Here is a 20,658-nt window from a genome sequence, read left to right on the forward strand (position 1 = left end):
GAGGAGTGAGGAAGAGGAGGAGTGGAACAACCAGGGAGGAGAGAAAAGGAGCGAAGGAATGTCCGAGCTGAGGCATTGTGTTCGGTTATCGCAGCAGCAGGGAGAGGAGGGCGTGGCTCTGCTGGGAAGTGGAAACCCACTGAGGAGGAGGCGTGACTCGCTGACTTGGAGAGACTCGGAGCGGCTCGGCCATGTGGGGATGAGATGTGATAGATTCATCTGGATCACAGGAGGAAGGAAAACAACGCGTAGACGTAAGCTCATTTAAATTCCTGGCATTTTGGAAAACTCTTCTGCTCTGAAATTGGATTGCAAACTTAACATCCTGATGGGAGTTTGACTGACCACTTCCCCTCAAATCGATCTGCGTTGACTCCTCTTCAGTCCCTGAGTGCCTGGTTGACATCCTGGTTGACAGATTGGATATTTTAATTTGACACCTGACCCAGTTGAGGATGAGCGGAGCAGGAGACGTGGTGTGTGAAGGATGGCTGCGAAAATCCCCTCCGGAGAAAAAACTGCGACGTTATGTGAGTAACATTTCCTATAAAAACATAGCAACCGCACATCATGTCTCAGGGATTCTCTCCTGAGAGTTTTCTAAATTAAACTCTGAAGTTTTCTGTGTGTGTGTGTGTGTGTGTGTGTCATCACTGTTGACACAAGGAGTCATTTCCTCAAGACCCAGTTGTAAAGCAGTTAAACATCGAGCGCAGCTGTCAGCTGCAGCGACGTTTTACTATGATTAAACTTTACTTCGGTCTGTGGATCATCAATAAAGTTTTGTTAAAAGCTGATCTAAGACTTTTTACACACACAGGCAGAGAGCATCTTTTAAATACAAATTGGGTTTAAAACTAAAACCTTGGATCTGTTTAGATTTTTCCTGTTTTCTCCTCTAACACATAAAAAAGACACACAGGCTGTTTAGAAAAAGCGACATTTTTATTACCACATGCTGTTTTTTGTCGGACAACAGATGGACTCACTTTCCAGTAAAGCAGCTTCACACACACCCCACATTTCTGACATGCCTCACCAGTGAGTGAAGCTAATCTCCTTTCTCCTTTTTCTCATGTTTTCTCATAATCTCCATATTTCCAGACAAACTGCTGTTTTCTTATCACAACCCTCCAATTCTTTCTCTTTCACTCGTTCACTGGACTTTCTCTTCCTCTTCTATTGTCGTTTGCCTTCCTTCCTTAGAAAGTATGTGTGGAAGGGAAGTCTGGCAGGAATAATGACATGTAAAAAAAAAAAGTATATTTGGACTTGATATGAGAATGGAGAAAATAACGTAAAATATAGAAATGCAGCTTTTCAAGTTGAGAATTTGGGATTATTTCACTTTTAAAAACAACCCATAAAAGGAAAAAATAATAAACAAATTATCAAGAAGATTTGATTCTATCTCAATTATATTTGTAGCTGATTGAGTTTATAAGGGGAAAACAAGGAAGAAAAAGGAAAAGCAGACATTTACATGATGGTATCCTCGCGCAGTGTGTGGATAAACACACTCCATCCAGCTGTGTTTCTGTTGTCAACACATGATCAAAGATCTGCAGTCTGATGGCAGCAGCAGCCGTGTGTTCATGTTAAGAATATGGTTAAAGTTCCCTCTGTGGAAACCTCAGTGTGTGTGCTCGTGTGTTATGTAATAAACTAATCGCTCTCAGCTGGGCCTGTTTGGGGAAAAAAGAGGCCTCTCCCAGAGATTTGGAAACACAGAAACACCAAGCAGTACGAGGTAGATTTTGTAACTTCAACTACACTCGCAAATATGCTGCAGACCACGCCCCTGAGGGCCTTGGAAGCGGGAAAAATCTGCAAATGTTATGCATTTCATACATTGCATGAGGCCTTTTTCTACCTCATGCAGTGTTTTTAGATGCATCTCCTCCTCTCTTAGTGCTGGAGCCACTCAGAGCTTTCTAAAGCAAACTGAGATGGGCAGATCGTATCCAAACACCAGAACGCTGTCGTCGTTCTTGGCTTGGATTTTCAGCATGGGTCATCCTGATCTGGACAGCATGGTCCTGCTCTGCTGGACATCATATTTTCCACAGAGGGGTGCCACAATAAAACAAGAAACATCTATTAATGTTTGTAGATGTTTATGTTTGAAACTCTTAAAGCTGCAGCAATTATTTGTTATGTCCTGACAGGAAAACATAATCTGGGTAAAAATCAAGTTATCTACATGCTATCTGCAGAAATCTGTCAGAAACAACCAATCAGAACAAGGAGGAGGTTTCTTAGCATGTCAATAAAGCTCGTGTAGGCGCTGCTCACCACGACAGAGCCTGCCATGAATGTGCAGGGTAGTTGGCAATCACATATTGACAGTTATCCTGTAATGGCAACTTGTTTTTCCACTACTTGCACATTAAGCAGTGCATGGTCACCTGTCTTCTGTTTGGGAAACTGCAATAAATTAGACGTGACATTTTTTTATTGTTTCAGCGTCAAGAGTAAATAGATGGGGGGAAATGTTCAAATTAAGATGCGGTGTTAATTTTAGTTTAGCGGCAGGAAGGAGGAAGTGTTATTTTAGAACCATTGTGCCTCTTCCTGAGTTCAAAGGTCAAAGGAGGAAACATTAGGGAGCTTGAGGAGACTGTCACAGGAAGAGAGCTTATCATTATTACTTTCAAATCTTCCTCTCGAAATGAAAGCCGGAAAGGTGAGATAAAACAAAACACTTTGCTGCTTCTTCGTTTTAGCAGAGACTAGATGTATTAATTAGCTGCTTGCTATTTGATTGATTTTGTTTAACTAACAAACTATTACAGACTGAGGCTTTTTGACAAACCCCAGACAACAAAAACAGGACTTCCTGTACCGTTTCTTGGAGACAATTGCACCTCTCATCTCAAAAGTTGTGAATTTTAGGGTCATAGGTCAGAGTTGGGACAATGATACCAAAATGTGTTGTTGCAGTAGCGTAGGAGATTGAGCCAGCAGGCCATCCTGCGGGTTTAGTTGAGGTGAAAAAAGATGAGGGAGTGAAATGTTTGATCACACGGATGCATTGTCTCCAGTAAGTGAAACCAAAGACCACACCTTCTGATTATTTCCTGACTTTATCTAAATAGTTGCTGTCGCTGTTCTCTTTAAAAAAAAATACATTTACAGGATCTAAAACATTTACATTACTCAAAAAAGTGTTTTTTTATGTCTGAAATGTTGGTGAGTTTTATGCTTTGTCATTTCCCGACTGAGCAGACTGTTTTTATTTACAGAGTGAGGCGCTTTCTGTCTGAGTGGGTTAATTAGTTGGAAAGCACTCAAACCTGAGGACACTTATTACTGTTTTTTTTTTAAATCAGTAATAAGGTCATTTCAGATGAGATCTATTAGAGAAACAATCTTATTTTAGTACTTATTAACTCCAAGTCTAATTATTGCTGGCGACTCCAGGTGAAATTTTCTGTCTTACTCAGAAGATGAAAAAGAAAACTGGCTTTTTAAAACTACTTTCACAGAATCTGGCACAGACGATAAAAAAGAAAATTCTTCCCTAAATGAAAATAGCTCAACTAGTTTAAAACGTAACATTGAATAACTAATATAGATCATTTTTATGGTTTAAACTTTTTCCTGGACATCCAATCCTTAGTGCAAAAACTAATAACTTTTAATTAACCTCAATGAAAACAATATGCTGATTATTCCAACAACAAAATACAAGCCGTTATCATTTCAAACTGACATTTTATAAATGTAAGATAAATAGTTCATAGTGAAACTTGAACAAATAAGTCAACTGAGCTACAGTGCTGAGAGATGACATCACTGGTTTCAAAGATTGGTTTGTATGGAGGAGTTTTCACACCTTAACCAAAGTGTAAAATAATTCAACTGTTAAAATGAACCCGGATCAAAATACAAACGACTCAAACGTTTCTCAAGTTAGAAGGTGCAGCGAAATATTTTTCATGCAAGCAGCAGCCGCCCTGCTGCTTTCATTGGACCAGCAGCTTGAAGACAAACGATTATCAAACAGACTGAGAACAAACAGGCACTTCCACTGCCATCTCTTACCAGCATTTCCTGTTCAGCTTCTTCCTGTCTGTGTTTGGAGAGAAAGAAAGGGGAATGTGCCTCAGAGCTTCATTGGCACAAACTTTGACCATATGAACACAGTTGCTGAGTTTTTGTGGAGTCCTGTTGGTTTTGTTTTGAAACGCTGGTCAGCAGGGATAAGAAGGGATTTCTGTTTTTGGACGAGTTGAAGTTCATTTCCACACAGAGAAGCTGAACATTAGCACAAATAAACCGAAGCTTTTAAAAACGAATCCTTTTCCTCTGAATATAAGCTGCAAATTCACTTTAAAATGTTTTTCCATGCTCTGCTTCACACCTTTAAATAATCATGGTCACACTCTACCTACACACACACACACACACAGTTTGTGAGTCATGTCTGAAATATGAGGTGTCATTCTGTGGCTCTCTCATGGAGGAAGATGGTCTGTACTCACAATGCCTGTTGTGTGATGACAGCATCCAGAGAGCAGCGTTACATTGAACAGCTCACTGTGTGTGTGCTATGTTTAGTTTAGTTTTCAGGTTTAGTTAGAAGCATTAGACCTTGGGCATGAGGACAGCACCCGGCTTCAGTCAAAATAGTCATGTGTGTAGGAGTAAAAATGAAAAACATTCATAATCTGATCTTACAACCAGCAGCCACTTTGTTTATGAAGTCCAAAAGTCTAGAGCAGCGATCTGTAACTTTTATAATTCAAAGAGTAATTGTTTAGTTTCACCTTCATAAAACTAGTTTAAAGCAGCAAATGTTACCTGGCGTTTTGAAAAAAAGAAAAAACTGTCGGGAAAGTGCTGGCAGAGCCGCTGCAGACGGCTGCTGAAGTGTGGCATGGTGATGAATTATTTGTAAAAGGGAAAAACTTAAACAACAGACCCGGTGTGAGCATGGCACCGAACTGAACCCAACAAAACAGAACAGAGGTTCTGCCACTCTAAAAGGAAAAGCCAGGGTGTTAAACGGGACTTATTAAATTGACTTTTTGCTTGTTTTTGTACTTCCATTTGGGTCTCTACTGCTTCAAAAAAAAATCCACCCAACTAGTTTTTAGGAATAAGTTACTGATTTTGGTGTCTCATAAATCAGACATTTCAAAAACCTCCGGATTGCTAAGTCACAAATCGGATTATTACCCCTGAATTAGCAACCGCAGCTGAGCCCAGCCTGTTACTTAGCAACCGCAGCTGAGCCCAGCCTGTTACTTAGCAACCGCAGCTGAGCCCAGCACGTTACCTAGCAAACCAAGCAGAGCTCCAGCACATTTGGTCAGCTGGTCTCTCGTGTTTACCTCTACAATTCAGAAAAAAACTAATCTTTTGCAAAAAGAGGATAGCTATATTTTCTACTATGCGTTGCTGTGTTTGTGGAAAATGATTTAAAAACAAACTTGCATAGTTTTCTACCTAATCAAAAGAAAGATGGGTCTAAAATGTTACTGGTGGTCTGAGTGAAATGGAAATAATGAAATAACTTTACTGTCATGTGCTCAGACAAAAATAGGCAGTGAAATTTGTACTGCACAGGTTCTCTTCAACACCATTTAAAAAAAATTTAAATAAAAAACGAGTCACATACATTAAAAAAGTACAAAAAGCTTAAATCACACTCATTCTGTTGTGGAAATTAAACGAATGCATTCAATAGAAAATTGGAAAACTGCTAACCCTTCTGCATCTGGTATTAAAACAAATTGATTCTTTTTAGCCAAACTTATTAAAGAGACATTATGGAGGCTCCAAAAAGCCACTTGAAGCTGCAGCTTGTTGACTCCTGGTCTAGAAGCCAACAGGCAGAAGAGCAGATTTTATTTTAATGTTGTTGACAAAAACTTCAATATCTCTGCAATGACTGAATTTCACCAGGCATGGAAAAGGCGGTGGTTCGTCCTGCGTAGTGGTCGGCTGAGTGGAGAACCAGACGTTCTGCAGTACTACAAGAACCAGCATTCCCGGCGGCCAATTGGGACCATCAACTTGAATCTGTGTGAGCAGGTAAAAACACCAAAATATGATTAAAAAAGTGGTGTCGTCATGTCGTTCAGGATCAAAGATCCCATTTTAAATTGATTTTTTACCGACTTCTCGAAGATGCAATTGTAACCAGCTACTACAGAGATTAATTTCATTTAGTTTAGGAGTCTCTTTAAACCCATTTAAGTAAACCAAATAAACAAAAAGAATAAAACCTGCTGACAAAAACAAAAAGCAGCCAAAGTACAAGGGAAAAAATTGACAGACATTATGAAAACTTGAAGAGTTATTCATTACCCGAAAGTCCCTACTTGAAGGAAATCTATTTTTTTTAAAAAACCAGATGTTTGCAGTAGTATATTTCTGATTGTCTGTCAGGAGAAGCTTAGATAAACGCTTTAACAGACGTACAGAAACCTGACTCTCCTCATTTCCCACTCTTTCTTTCCTCCAGGTCGACGCCGGCCTCTCCTTCACTAAGAAGGAGCTGGAGAGCAGCTTTGTCTTCGACCTGAGAACCGAGGAGAGGACCTGGTACCTGGTGGCCGAGTCTGAGGAGGACATGAACCGCTGGGTCACGTCCATCTGCCTCCTGTGTGGCTTCAACCCTACCGATGACGGTACGACACAAAGCATGAGATAAGCCAAACCCAAAATGTCCCTTTTGCTGTGTTTTGCTTGCTTTTAGTTTGTCTGTGTGGGCAGCGATTGAGTCAGTGTGAAAACTGGTAGGAGGAGAAAAAGGGAGAACATGCAGAGAAAAATATGGATGAAAGGTCTGCTGGGTTGTGTGCCAGTGACTCAGATGAGATCTCAATAGTTCACCAGCTTCTTTCTATACACCAACTGTGTTTACTTTCAGACTCGTGATTGACTAAATCATATTATAATTTTCTCTTTGTTGGTAAACTGGATTTGCACAGTGAGCACTCACATACTTAGCAAATCAATATTCACAAATTCACGCATTCGCAGATTTTTCTTGCTCCAAATTATTTGTGGAAAATCCACCGATTGGAGGATTGTTTTTTGGAGACATGGTACCGTCACGCAGCTGCTGCACGTTTGTCAGTTACTCTTCCATGAGATCTGTTTATTTGGAGTAGAAGAAGCTCCTTATCGAAATACGGAACGATAATCTTTGAAAAAATCTGACGCCTCAGTCATTGTCAGTCTTGATTTTCCCTCTGGTATCAAAAAGACAGTTTCATTCACACATCAGCTGCTCACTGGATAATCTTCCCTTTTCAGATTATTCTCTGTTGACCCAAGAGATTCTTTATATCAGTGGTTTCTGAAAAGCTCACCAACAGCTCTGCCATGTTCGGAGTCTCTTAAATTCTCTTTCTGCCTCATTCTGTTCGGTTCAGTTGAGTTCGGTTCCTTTATTATCCCCAAAGGGGAAATTTATTTCCCAACCAGGCATTTCAATCATACAAAATGATATAAAAGTGCACAGACAATGTTGGAAACAGAAAAAGCACGCAAGCATCATAAATATAAAAGACAGAGTTGTAACTCACAAATTGAGGGATCTGGTTTCTGTGGGTACAAAGGAGTTTTTCCATCTATTGCTTTTACTCCTAACCTCCATCCTGAGGAAGGAAACGCCAAATCCTGACGCATCTTCGCCACAACTAGACACTTCACTAATGACCAGCAATTAAATATTACCAAATAAAAATGTCGTTAAATGTAGATGTCATGTTTTATGGGAGGTGATGATGAGTCGTCAGCTGTGTACTCAAAGGAAACACGTCTTTTTGAACCGACAGCTCAGTACAACGGAGTTAGTTTAAAAATGTGGTTTGGAAAAGTAGCAACAATGTTTTGGTTGCATAATTTCTGCGTTGTATATTTTTGATTTGTGCAGACATAACACGGCTTTTTTCCTCCCGTTAGCTGCAGAAAGACAATTAAGGTCCAACTCTGCCTCCACCTCCGTGACTGCAACCAGAGGCACGCCTACTATCACCATGGTGATGGGGTCCATCCCACCCCCATACGACCCTGTGAATGTGCGTCATCTGGAGCACGATAGCGGTGCAGAGAATGACTACCTGTGGCTATCAAACTGCCAGAGTCACACCAGGTAAACAACCAATAAAACTAAATAAGAAAAACCTCCAACCTCGGATTTTGGTCCAAACTTGTATTAAATTAGTAAATTAAGCTCTGATAATCATTCAAATGTGGGAGGTTGGGATCTTTACCAAGATATGCATCTAACTAAAACTGGTTTCAATCTTATGATTCTGAATTTCGCCAGTAGACCAAAGGAAACGGTGATTAAACAAAAGGATTAGCAAATAAGTCGCCATGAGTTTTACTGAAGAAACTGTTTATTTCTGAGACTCATCTATGTTTGAACGACTTCTAAAAGATTTATCCTGAATAAAACCATCTAGAGAACAAAAGACCAACGAGAGACTCAGGTTTAGACTTGTTGCATGTAAGAGCGAGGGATTTGGAGTTCAACCTGGATCACACCCACAGGTTTCTACCACGGCTGACTTCTCCCACCGTCACGCTACAGTTCAGCATAAAAACACTGCAGGGAGAGTTCGCCTTCGCTGATGAAAAGATTTCTGTTCCTTCTGGATTCATTTGTCTCACTGGACTGGAACAGTCAGAGAAAAAGCTGCAGCCACAAGTTATTGGGTTTAATGAGGCAAAGTTTGCACCAGGAGTAATGTAACACTTGTTTGTACCTTTATCTTCAGGCCTGCTTTGGGTTCATCCACCTCTCTTGAGACGGACTACAGTGGTAACCTCGACCCTCCTCCCTTGGCCACCTACTCCTCCTCCTCTTCCTGCTCTTCCTCTTCTTCTCTTCCTCCAACCAGCCTTCCACCTCCATCCTCAACCGGGTTCAGGTCGGCTCCTTGGACAGTGGTCGCCATGGCGAGCCCCCTCAGCCAGTCCCTGGACGCCACCATGACTTCCGACTTCCAGAAACGAGCCGCCCGGTCTCACGGCCACCCCTCCCCTCATCCCAGGAAGCACTCCTTAGATTTCCACCTGCGTCCAGCTGCCATAACACTCAGCGATGACAACCGCCCCAACGCTCATCCTTCAAGCACCACGAGTGGCTACCAGGTCCCCCGTCCAGCATCCACCCCTCAGCCGCCTCCCCCACACCGGCCCTCTTCTACGCCTAGCGTGGACTCGCTAACTCAGGCCGAGCTCCACGCCGCCATCCCGCCTCCTCCTCCTCGGCCGCCCAAGCCCCCCACCGTCACACTGCATGGAGAGATCGCCGCTGTTGACACAGGGCCTGGTGCACCACCAAGAGCCAACTCTGAACCAGAGAGGAGAGAAGAAGGCATCAACAGAGGAGCGCTGACAAAAGGTAACGACATCATTGCTGAAGAATATCTCTGCAACATCAATTATAACAAATAATATTGTACACATTGGTTTCAGAAAAGGTTTCATCCACTTGAATCCACCCCTGAGTTGTTTTAAACATGCCAAACCAGTAGGGGGCGGTGTAGCACAAAGCTAAAACAAAGCAAAACCTTCAAAACAAACTTATGTGATTGCTTCAAAACAACCATGACTTCCTGCTATGAATTAAAGGGACGTGTTGGAGCCTATCAAGAAATAATGTATTTTTTGCTAAACTATTAATGTTACAGAGCCAAGATTATGCGAATGGTAGATCTATTGTTGTTTATTTATTTATTATTTGCTTAAACTCTCCTCCTGGTCCGTCAGCCTCCTGCTGTGATTAACAAGCTGCTGTGGTTGATCTGATTATTTGGTGAAGGAGTGAGGAGTGAGACAGTTTTTCTACCACAAAATTAACTTTTATATTTAAATATTTTGTATGAAGTTAACTAAGAGAATATTTCTGCTATTTTTATAAGTAAAGAAAACACTTTTTGAAACCAGAAAACTGAGACGAAAACCTCCTAAAAAACTTCTCTGGCATTTTTGCAAGAGTAGCCACAGCAGGACCTGTTATGCAAAATTCACATTTCTGTTCTTCCAGTTGGGACTCTATTTTTTTCTAAAATTCACATTTTGGTACCGTACTTCCATTTGGGTGTCTATTTCTTCTAAAAACAGCCAAAGGACTTGAAAAAAGACCCAGTCAGTTTTTGGCAATAAGTTAAAGTTTTTTGGTATCTGGAAAATGAGGTTCAGAATGCAACGCCACACATCAGCAGGCGTTGCCTAATGGTGCGTGATTTACGTTCAAAGTATATGGAGGCGCGTCAAGGGCCCGTCGTGGCGCGCCGCGATTTGAACCGTCAGGAGCGTCCAACGTGTCCGACAAATAGGAAAATAATGGCTAGAGCGATTTTTACGTGTTTGATGCATCTGACTGTGAGCAAAATGTCAGCCGTCTGCCGTCAAAGTGCACACACATCAAACCTGAAGCGTTGGATTCGCTTTTGACGTCCGTAGTACATTTGGTGTGAACGCACCATAACACCCAGCAACTCCAGTAAAACAGCTCGTTGCCAAGCAACTTCAGCGAACGGCAAAACCGAATGCCTGCAGCTCTGAGAGGTACATTAGTTCATTATTATATTAATACATCGGTGATAATACTTTATGTGTAGCACTCTGTAAGCAAATGTTACAAAATATATAAACAGAAATAATTAAAACAAAATGACACAAGAAATTAAAAATTTATACCAAAACAATTAAAATGTGAGACAAAAATTAAAATGAAAGATTCAAAAATTAAAGGTGCTATTATTAAAGTAAACTTTAACTAATGATTTAAAAGTAGAAAGTGAACAAATGTAATTTTTAGGAGAAAGCTTTCCACAAAGTAGGAGACCTGACCATAAATTAACATTAAATTGGATAAAAACAGTTGAAAAGTGTTGTTGTCTGAAACGACTCTCCGTGGTGCTAAATATTTTACAATTAAAATGGTTTATCTAAAAATGGCTGCATTTTTTTGGTCACTGCGGGAGTAAGATTTGTCGTGACCTCTGGAGCTCACAGGAGATCAGAAAACTACTTTTAAGAAGCTTTATTGTTCTCAGATGGCAGGGTTGCGGATTTCATGCTTAGTGGAACAACTCCTGCTTGTGTTCAGAGTAATTTCACCAGAACTGCAGTTATTAAGAAGATGAGAACTTTACCCCGCAACGAAACAAAGATATTATTGTGTAGAAATTATTTCACCTCCTGTTAATTACTTTTGCAGTAACTCTTCCGTTATAAAGAAGCAGCATGAACATTGAAATGAGGAGGATGTTTACAGCTGTCAACATAAAATATGACACAGTTTGGTTTGTGCCAGCCTCGTCTACGTCCACATCTCATCAGGCTCAGTTTTCTCTTTAGAAATGTGTGCAGAGATCCAAATAATACCTAAACAACAGGTTTTTATCTTTTGATTTTGGCTTATTTCACTTAATTTTGGAGGAATCTATGTCGACACAAGGAGGATGTCGATGAGCTCACATTTTCAGATGCAAGATTTTTAATATCTTTGTTTCAGGGAGCGAATCTGTCTTCATTCCTCGGCCTCAGTCTGACAGAGCCACCATGTTTGAGTTCAGCGAGAGCTTCAACACCTACTTTGTGAGTTACCACTTTAAATGACGCAATCGTTTATTTTGTTGCTCATCTTTAAGTCATGTTCCCTCCTGTTCTTTCTTCCTCCCAGTTTAATAAAGGCATGGTACCTCTGGGAAGCCTTTGTTCTGAAGATGACGACCTGGATGAAAGTTATGTTCCCATGAGCGCCTCCACCAATGAGCCACCGGTTGCACCGAGGTGAGTCAGCATTAAAACACTTTGTCGTGTTGGTCGGGTTTTGAAAAACGTTTTTACACCAGTTTATATCAAAGCTCTTCTTTCAAATGAAGCTAATTTTAGGAAATGGCTTATTGTTGAACATTTAACGGTTTAATTAAAGCAGAAGGATGTAATATGACTTATAACCAGAACAAAATGCATCTCCTGTGAAGATGCGGGGTGGATGCTGTTAGCTGAATATTGCAGATACATTTGAGACTCGCAGAAATGTAAGAAATGAGAAAGAAGCAGCAGAATTAAGCAAAAGCCTGCAAAACACAAGTAGAAAATCTGTAGAAGAGGAGGGGAAACATTCAGTCAATGCAAAAATCCAACACAAAGGGTATTAAAAATTTGTGCAGAACTCTGTTTACAAAGCTAAACTGTAAGGTCAGAACAGCTTCTGAGCTAAAATGAGCTTAATTGTTAAACTTAGTTGAAATACTAACAGTAGCTTCTAGGTTGGGACCTACAGTAATATACAATAAAAAACTCATGCAAAAACCAAAATTAGCTAAAAAGCTAAAAGGAGCAAAAATAATAATAGCATCTATTAGCACTAGCTTTAATTTTTATCTTTTTGTGTGTGTGTGTGTGTGTGTTTGTGTGTGTGTGTGTTTTTAAGAAGCACTCTGAACTGCCTCGCTGCTGAAATGTGCTACACAAATAATTTACAGTAACATGTTAGTCTACATGTTACTGTAGATTAACTCGCTTTATTTATAGCATGTTAATCTAGAGTAATACAATCCACACAGTGTGGAAAAAAACATGTAAAAGCCAAAATTAGCTAAAAAGCTAAAAGAAGGTTGGATTTAGTTTTGAAAGGATTGATGGAATTAGGGCTCAGCTATAGGATCTAGTTGCTGGTTAAAGATTTTATACTTTAAAACATTTGCAGAAACTTTGTATTTTTTAAATTCTAATCTAACGTTGTTGTTTTTAATCCAGGGCTAATCCAGGGGGTCCATCAGACTTTACTGCTGAGCTCCAAGATGGCAACTACGTCCCAATGACTCCATTGACCTCCTCCCTACCTGCTTATCCCATTGCTGCTACAGGTGACCTGGCATTGCTGGGGAGGCAAGTGCCTCCGCCGGCCCACATGGGTTTTCGTAATTCCACAATGACTCCAGTCTTTCCCTCCACCCCGCCCCTGTGGAGGAATACAATGCACAACACCAGCGTAGGTGAAGCTGAAGTCGTTCCTCCTCCGATCCACCGCAACCTGAAACCTCAGCGAAAAGGTCAGTGGCAGCTGGTCGGGGTTATTGTTGGGTTATTATTGTCATGATGCACTGAGACTTCTGATATGATGAGGTTATGATACAGAAAATTATACTTAAAACAACAATTGTCTTTAGTCAAGACCACTACTGGGGTTTTTTTTTGTTCGTCCACAAACTGATGCTTCTTAAACAAGATATTTTACTTTATATGTTTCTGATTCTGTGATTTGAGATAAAAGGACTTTACATTTATTACCAGAGCAAAAATAAGAAAACAGGTTGGTGAACTGGTCTGCTGCATCTTTGCTTTAAATGCCTCAAGGCCTCCCTGGAATGCAGAGTTCAGTCTTATCTCGTTTTGGTGTTTTTAAAGGTTTTTGTTTTAACATTTAAAACCTAACTGGTTAGATGAAAAGCAATCCATCCCAGTTCTTTATTTCAAAAAATATTGTTTTTCCTGTTTGGAATTTTCTTTGTCTTTTTGATGTCATCTAAAAGCACTTTGACAATTATCTTATGAAAGGTGATTTAAAATTAACATTGCCTCGTCGTTCTGATTGCGTAAAACAACTGATTTGTTCAAGTCTAAAATCCTAAAGTTGTTTTCTACCTAAAATGATGCCTCTGCAGGAGTTTGTGGCAGTCAGTCTGCGGAGAAGAACAGCAGCCAGATCCCTGCAGAGGCCACACATAAAACAAAAGGTACAAACTTCAGTCCTGCAAAACTATCTGGCTTTAGAGTGTTGAGTTTGACAAGCATTCAAATGTATCGATTAAACACATCTAATGCTAGTGAAGATCTTTCATATTACCGATGTATTAGAAAACATTATTATCTCTTAAGTTTTGTTTGCAGCTTTAGTCTATCATCGACTTACTGAGTCATTTCGAAACAGTAAGGAGTTCATAGTTCCTTTCTTCCGTCTTGTGTAACTCTGTCATTTCATGACTCCTGTTCCCAACTTGCCTCTTTTGATTTTAATTATTAACCTGCACCCGATTTACCTGACAAGTCTGCAGAAAAAGGTTCTGGCAGCAGCGCAAATGCAAACGAACATCAGGAAACCTAAAAGATGCAGGACATGGGAACATTAAACATTAATAATTCATGTTTGTGTTGGTCCTGCAAACACTAAAGATGCTGACTTATATTTGGGATTTGCAGTTTTATGCTCTTAAAACAAGATTCCAGAGAAAAGACAGGACTCCGTTATTTTCACTATTTGTAGTGTAGAGTATGTTGTAATGCTGCCCCCTGCTGACATGATGCTGCCACTGCATAAGATTTAGAAAATATTTTTGGGTGCAAAAATGATTGATATCTATGGTCAATTAATTTGCATAATTATTTATCATTACATTTTACTGGGTCACATCCAAACAAAACTACACTTATTAATATTGCCCTGAATGTCTTGAATGTTCTTCGTGTATATTTCAGTAAAACCAGCTCCTCTAGACATAACTCCGGTGTCGCAGGACTGGCAGGAAGTCCCGCCTCCTGTTCGCTCACCTGTCACTCGGACCTTCACTCGGGGGTGAGTTGGCGTCAACATTTTTGCTGAAGCAGGAAGAAATAAATATATTTAGCCATAAATGTGAAGCGCTCTCTGAAAGACGGTGAAGAGCTGCAGCTGCGTTGCTCTCTGCTTCCACCTTGTGGCCGTAAATTAGTATTACAGTATGTCATATCTCCTGTGAATGAATGTGGTTGTATATAGACATCTTCAGAGAAGTAAAGTAAGTTTGGTGGGGGAAAAAAATAAAAGCAATGAAGTGTCAAAAAGTAAAAACTGTTTTTGAAAGAATCCTTAGAAAATTATCAATTATTTTATAAATTAATTGTGTTTTTTGTGTCTCAGTCCGTCCATTCGTGGGTCATTCTGGCCGAGCTCGGCCCAAAGCTCATCCCCATCCTCTGATTCTGATGACCCCGACGACAGCTACGTAACCATGGTGACCTCCAGCCTCAGTCAAAGTGCTGGGGAGCAGGTGAAACACATTTTATCATCTTTGATCACCAAATGCTTATTTTTATGTCTGGTATTTTGTTAAAATTTGAATGTTTTCGTTTGCAGTCGCTGAGGAAGATGCTGCACCGCGGCTCTGAGGGTGGAGTCAGCAGCCCGTTGGTACAACGAGCTGAAAAACAGGTGGAGTATCTGGACCTGGACCTCCACACAGGACGATCGACACCAACAAGACAGGTAAAATATATATATATGTATATATATATATGATTTCACCAAAATAAGAAAAATTAACCTGCTTGGAGTTTGTCCACTAGAGGGCATCAAAGAACCAACTGTGTTTATAAAGTTCAACAAGGGTGTCAAAAGTGTGGCCCGGGGGCCATTTGCAGCCCTTGGTATGATTCTTGTTGACAGTTCAAGAATCACACAGATTTCACTGATTTAAAAAAGGATGTAGAAAAATTCAAAATAATCTTATAATAGAAAACTTACACACAAACTATTTATCCTTTAATTACAGAATCATTGCCTTTCATTTTAACTTGATAGTACCACAAACATTAACAAACTTTTACTCAAAAAAAATAATTTGATGCTTCCATTTATTAAATTAGGCCAAATGAATAAGTACTTTTTTTAAGAAGAGGGGCTCAGCTAATGTTTTTGTAGTCTAGAATACATCTAAACAGATACTTTCTGCATAGAAACCAGGCTAATACATTTTATTAATATATTATGTATTTTGTTTGCATTTACACTGTAATTATTTTTGCATTTTTCACAACAAAAGAGATACAACTCTATTTTTAACTTCACAGTTGTGGCTCATGTTGCAAAGAGTTTGGACACCAGTGCATTAAGCTTAACTCATTAGAGATAAATTAAAACTCCATGTCACGAATCTTCTCTGTGTCTTTAGAAACGCTCCACAGCAGAAGGTGGGCCCAGCAGCAGTGATCACGCTGCAGCAGGTGATGAACGAGCGCGCGGCGACCGCAGGCGGGTGGACTACGTGGTGGTGGATCCCAAACGGACCAAGGCCCTGAAGAACACCCGGGAAGCGTGGCATGATGGGAGGATGTCCACAGAGAAAGAGAAAAGCTAGACATGCTGGGGCAAAAAAACTCCCAGCTGTTTGGATTAACTTCCTCACTATCAGACAAACAGACATCAATGTTTGTTTAAAGCAATAAATCTTGTTTTCTTTCTTCTTAAAGGGGCAGTATCACGTATTTTGTATCAAGTACCTATGTTACCTTCTGTTGTAAAAATTCTACTCATGTCAAGTATGACGTAAAAAGAAAAAAAAACTTTGTAAATTTAAGCTTTGAAATTGGGCCTCTGTGTGTTTAATAGACTCCTGCTCTTTCTTTCAGGAAGTCGTCACAACATGGCTCCTCCATTAACCCTTTAGCATCGTTTTCACCAGCGTTTCACTGAAACTCTCAGCACATGTGCAGTTCCACCAGGTGTTTGCTAATTTCTGCTGGCTAGTCTGGAGGAGCTTAGTGGGGGAGCTGCTGAGTGGGGAAAAGAGGCGACATGCTTTCGGTCCCTTCAGGCGTTTTGCACAGCTGAATGGTTGCCATGGAGATTAAAGGATTTCTCAAACATGCTTGAAAGAATGTGATGAGGGAATAATATAACATGAAGTAAAGCACAAAAACGTAGATTTTTACATGATACTGCCCCTTTAAAAGCTCAACCAGAATGTAAATCACAAGTAGCTCATCTGAATTTTTTTTAGCATCCTTGTGGTAAAAATAATTTATTTTAAATTGTACAATTACACTCCATGGCCACTTTGTTAGACACACCTCAGTAACGCAATTTGTATCTAACTTTAGAAAAGCATTAATTCTTCATAGCTTAGAGATTTAATCTATGTTACCAGAACAACATCATCATATTGCTGCTGATCCACTTTTATTATATTTATTCCAAGTTCTGACCAAACCATCTGGATGTGTGAATATTTGCACCACAGTTGCCTTTTCTTTCACCTTAAACCTCACAGCTGCTGCTCACTGTGGATTTTCTGTTTTTTGAATCATTTTCTATAAACCTGAGACGTGGCTGTCTGTTTAATTTACTATTTCTGGTAATAATCAGTCCACCTGGTGTACCTAATAAAGTGGCCAGTGAGCGTAAATCTTTGCTTGTCTAAAATAATTTACATTAACTACATTTTAGGCAACGTTGATGCTATGTCTCATGGAGGGAGTTTGAGTAAGTTTTTCTGACATAAGTTCAAACAAGACGCAGATTTTATTTCGTGTTTCTGCTGATTAAAGTTTAGAATAAAACAGAAATTAGCATTTTTTTATGTGTGTTAAAACATTAACAACAAATGTTTCATAAATTAGTGATGACTGCAGGATTTGTGTTTTAAAGATATTTTGGGTGATATGAGTTTTATGATTATTTGTCTTTGAACAGTTGGAATAATACAAAAAACGCCTTACTGACGTTTTCAAGAGCAAATAAGCTTAAATTCTGCTTTGGTCTTTATTTTATCTTACATTTGATTTAGCATTTTGACATTTTTTCAAAGAGAAGTATTAGAAAAAAGTAACATTGCTGCCCTGGAAACAATCCTTTTCCAGATGTAATATTCGGAATAAACCTGTAACAGACAAGCGTAGTTTATCCAGTTTAATTTAGTTAATTATCACACAAACATTACCTGCAGGCATTTAATTGAAATAAATGTAATTCAAGTTAAAATCAGTTGTGTCAAAACAAACAATGTTATATTTGAATTACCTTGATGAATGTTGGCTTAGATACATAATTAACTATTAAAACCGTAAATATGGACAAAATAATTCAGGCTATTTTACATCAATTATAATCATCAGTATCATGTTTGTTCCAGCCTGAAAAATGAAACTAAGGGACAAAGTTGATGTTGGCATCTCTTAAGATATATATACTTCTCATGCTACTTTTGTTTATGTTGTTATCAAAACCCAGAAGTAAAAAAAATGTCAATCGCAATAAAAAGAAGAAAATCATCTCAGGGTTTTTTCCAACATAGTTTTAGCGAAACATCTCTTTAAGCAATTTCAAAATCTAAAAACAATTATCTGAAAGAATCCACACTTGTAGGTCACATCACCATCAGCAGAAACAATAAAATCCAGCAAAATATAATAAAAAAAGTGTCAAATATTGAAAACAAAAAAGCTGTGAAATGTAAATTCTATGACTTTATAGTGTTAAATTTGGATATAATATTTAACTGTTGAATATTGTGATTAAAGAAATAAAATAAAATGCATAACCTCTTTGTTCTTCTCATTTCTTTACTAATTTAAACTCTTTTTTGATCTTTTAGCACCTTTAAGATTCTGTTGGTGTTCCTAACACTTTCAGAAAATCTTTTTCTGCATTTGATTTTTAGCTAACGTTGACTTTCAGGCTCTTCTGGTGCCTGAATCAAACTTCATTCATTCTGTTAGGCATCCAATATGGCAGTGGTTTTCTACACATGAAAAATAACTGAAAACAATCACAGTATAAAAAAATACATTAAGTTTAAAAAAATAAAATGATGTCAGTAATAGCAGTGCTCATGTAGAAAGATATAAACACTGATTTTCTTTACAAAAGTAAAGTTTTAGTTGTATTTTTAAGAGAACCAAAGAAAATGTTTGAAAATAAAAATATATCATTTTAGCTTGTTTATATTATTATTTTTTCCTTGCCATTTACTGAGTAGTATTTAAATATTTGTACATTTAAAGCAGTGGTCCCCAACCCCCCCCCCCCCGCCGCACAAGAAATAATTAAATATTTGCGTTTTATGTATTATTTGAGTCTGGAGGATCTTTTATTTTGAAAATCCTTTAACCGGATTCTCTCGGTCGCGTCTTGCGCGCCAACATTGAGCCACAAGCAGCAAAATGAGTCAGAAACAGATCAGATTCTTTGGAAAGTTTCTTTATGAAGGGAAAAGGCCCAGAGAAGAGACAGGAGGATGGATTTATCCCGGCAGGTGATTCCCACAGTCCAAGCTCTGCATGATTTGGTGACCGGATGTTAATGAGGCAATGAAGCTTCAAACTGCTTCGCCACTAGAGACCAAGAACCCTGAGCATCAGCAACACTTCCGGTGTTATTGTCTCTCATCTCTCCCAGATGGACCGTCCGTTCTTACGTCACCGCGCTTTCTGATTGGCTACCTGTCACATTCAACAGGCTGCGTTCTCGTTCCCAGTCGGGGAAAATCCCACAGGCTGTGATAATCGGGCATATTCAACACACCTACCACGTAACACACCACACACTGCAGGACGTTGTAAGATTATGGTAAAGGGAAAATAGGGGCAAAAAAACAAAAATGCTTTAGCGGGAACACCAACATGCAGACGCATTATCTGGCCGGAATTATCTGACCGGAATTATCTGGCCGGAATCGAGAAGCGCTGCACTAGGGTGAGTTTTATGAGAATACAGCAGGGGTCTCAAACTCCAGTCCTCGAGGGCTGCAGTCCTGCAACTTTTAGATGTGCCTCTGCTGCACCACACCTGAATAGAATAATTAGGTCATTAGCAAGGCTCGGAAAATTGATCTACACAAGGAGGCGGTAATTAAGCCATTTCATTCCAGCGTTTTGTACCTGTGGCACATCTAAAAATTGTCGGACTGCGGCCCTCGAGGCCTGGAGTTTGAGACCCCTGGAATATAGTGACTATGATGTCTAAGATTTTTGGATTTGAGAAAGTTTTATTGTTGCTTCATCCAGTGCAAAGGTGATGACAAGAACAAGGATTACTGATAAGTGAAGAACATCTTTGTTATATAGCACCATCTCTAAGTGATGGTGCTATAAGTTCAACAGAGATGTGAGGAGATGTCGATTAGGTGACAGGTTTTCTCATTCTTTCCTGTTCCCTTCAGTTGTTTTGTTTGCTTGTTTTGTCACGACTGCACTACGTAGATTCCAACTTTTATTTTTTTGTACATTATTTTGTCTGTTGTGGTCTAAAATTTAAGCTGAAACTCATTTTGGGGTATTTATTTTAGAGATGTGGTATGATCCAAACAGATTGGGTGACACTTCAAACCTGGACTGGATTATTCTACACCAATAGCAGAATATTTCAAACCTAGTTGTGATTTTAAAAAACCTTTATCTGAATTGTGAAACTTCAGCAATGAGAAATTTTAAAACCCTAACCCAAGCTTCTGTAGTTCCAAAAAATAGAAACAACTAATCAGGTTTAAAATTAGACATTAAACCACTCAACTTACATCTTGTACCAACCAAGCCTGGCCTTAAAAAACAAACAATTTATCTCTAAAATCCTAAATTGGAAAATAAAAAAACTTATCAATTAAAACTTGAACTTATTCCTAACAAAGCCTCCGCTCCGTTCGCTCCATCCCCTCTGTTCCGCGCATTAAGCCGAAACAGACCGCAAGCTTAAACAAAACCAATAACAATTAACAGGTAATTAATTAGAATAACAAACCAATAAAAATAAAGAAACTCTTAATCCTACAAATAAACAACTCCTAAATAACCTCGTTTACAGTGTCCTTGAACGAGGACCAAAACGAACTAAAAACCGCAGCTTTTAATGGGCACAAAACTACTTGCACTACCAAACTTTAGCTTCCTCCTTTTTCCAAGCTTTATTTATCACCAAAATCA

The 20,658-nt window shown here is 39.2% G+C and overlaps 1 protein-coding gene across 3 annotated transcripts; it reads left to right on the forward strand.

Moving 5' to 3' along the window:
- The first annotated feature begins 30 nt into the window (after positions 1 to 30).
- On the forward strand, positions 31 to 18,281 carry LOC114157718 (GRB2-associated-binding protein 1-like). 3 transcript variants are annotated; one of them, XM_028038861.1, is made up of 14 exons: positions 34 to 254; positions 385 to 530; positions 5,914 to 6,042; positions 6,476 to 6,641; positions 7,924 to 8,113; positions 8,745 to 9,373; positions 11,495 to 11,577; positions 11,663 to 11,772; positions 12,745 to 13,040; positions 13,653 to 13,724; positions 14,464 to 14,560; positions 14,885 to 15,014; positions 15,101 to 15,229; positions 15,915 to 18,281. In XM_028038861.1, exons 2-14 carry the CDS (start codon positions 456 to 458, stop codon positions 16,098 to 16,100), a joined length of 2,292 nt encoding a protein of 763 aa, XP_027894662.1. In that variant the 5' UTR covers positions 34 to 254; positions 385 to 455; the 3' UTR covers positions 16,101 to 18,281. The 3 variants fall into 3 exon arrangements, with proteins under 3 accessions (XP_027894664.1, XP_027894661.1, XP_027894662.1); XM_028038860.1 differs by having other exon boundaries at positions 33 to 530; XM_028038863.1 differs by lacking the exon at positions 13,653 to 13,724 and having other exon boundaries at positions 31 to 530.
- Positions 18,282 to 20,658: the final 2,377 nt, after the last annotated feature.

This window comes from Xiphophorus couchianus, chromosome 14 (genome assembly GCF_001444195.1).
Source record: "Xiphophorus couchianus chromosome 14, X_couchianus-1.0, whole genome shotgun sequence".
Classification (NCBI taxonomy): domain Eukaryota; kingdom Metazoa; phylum Chordata; class Actinopteri; order Cyprinodontiformes; family Poeciliidae; genus Xiphophorus; species Xiphophorus couchianus.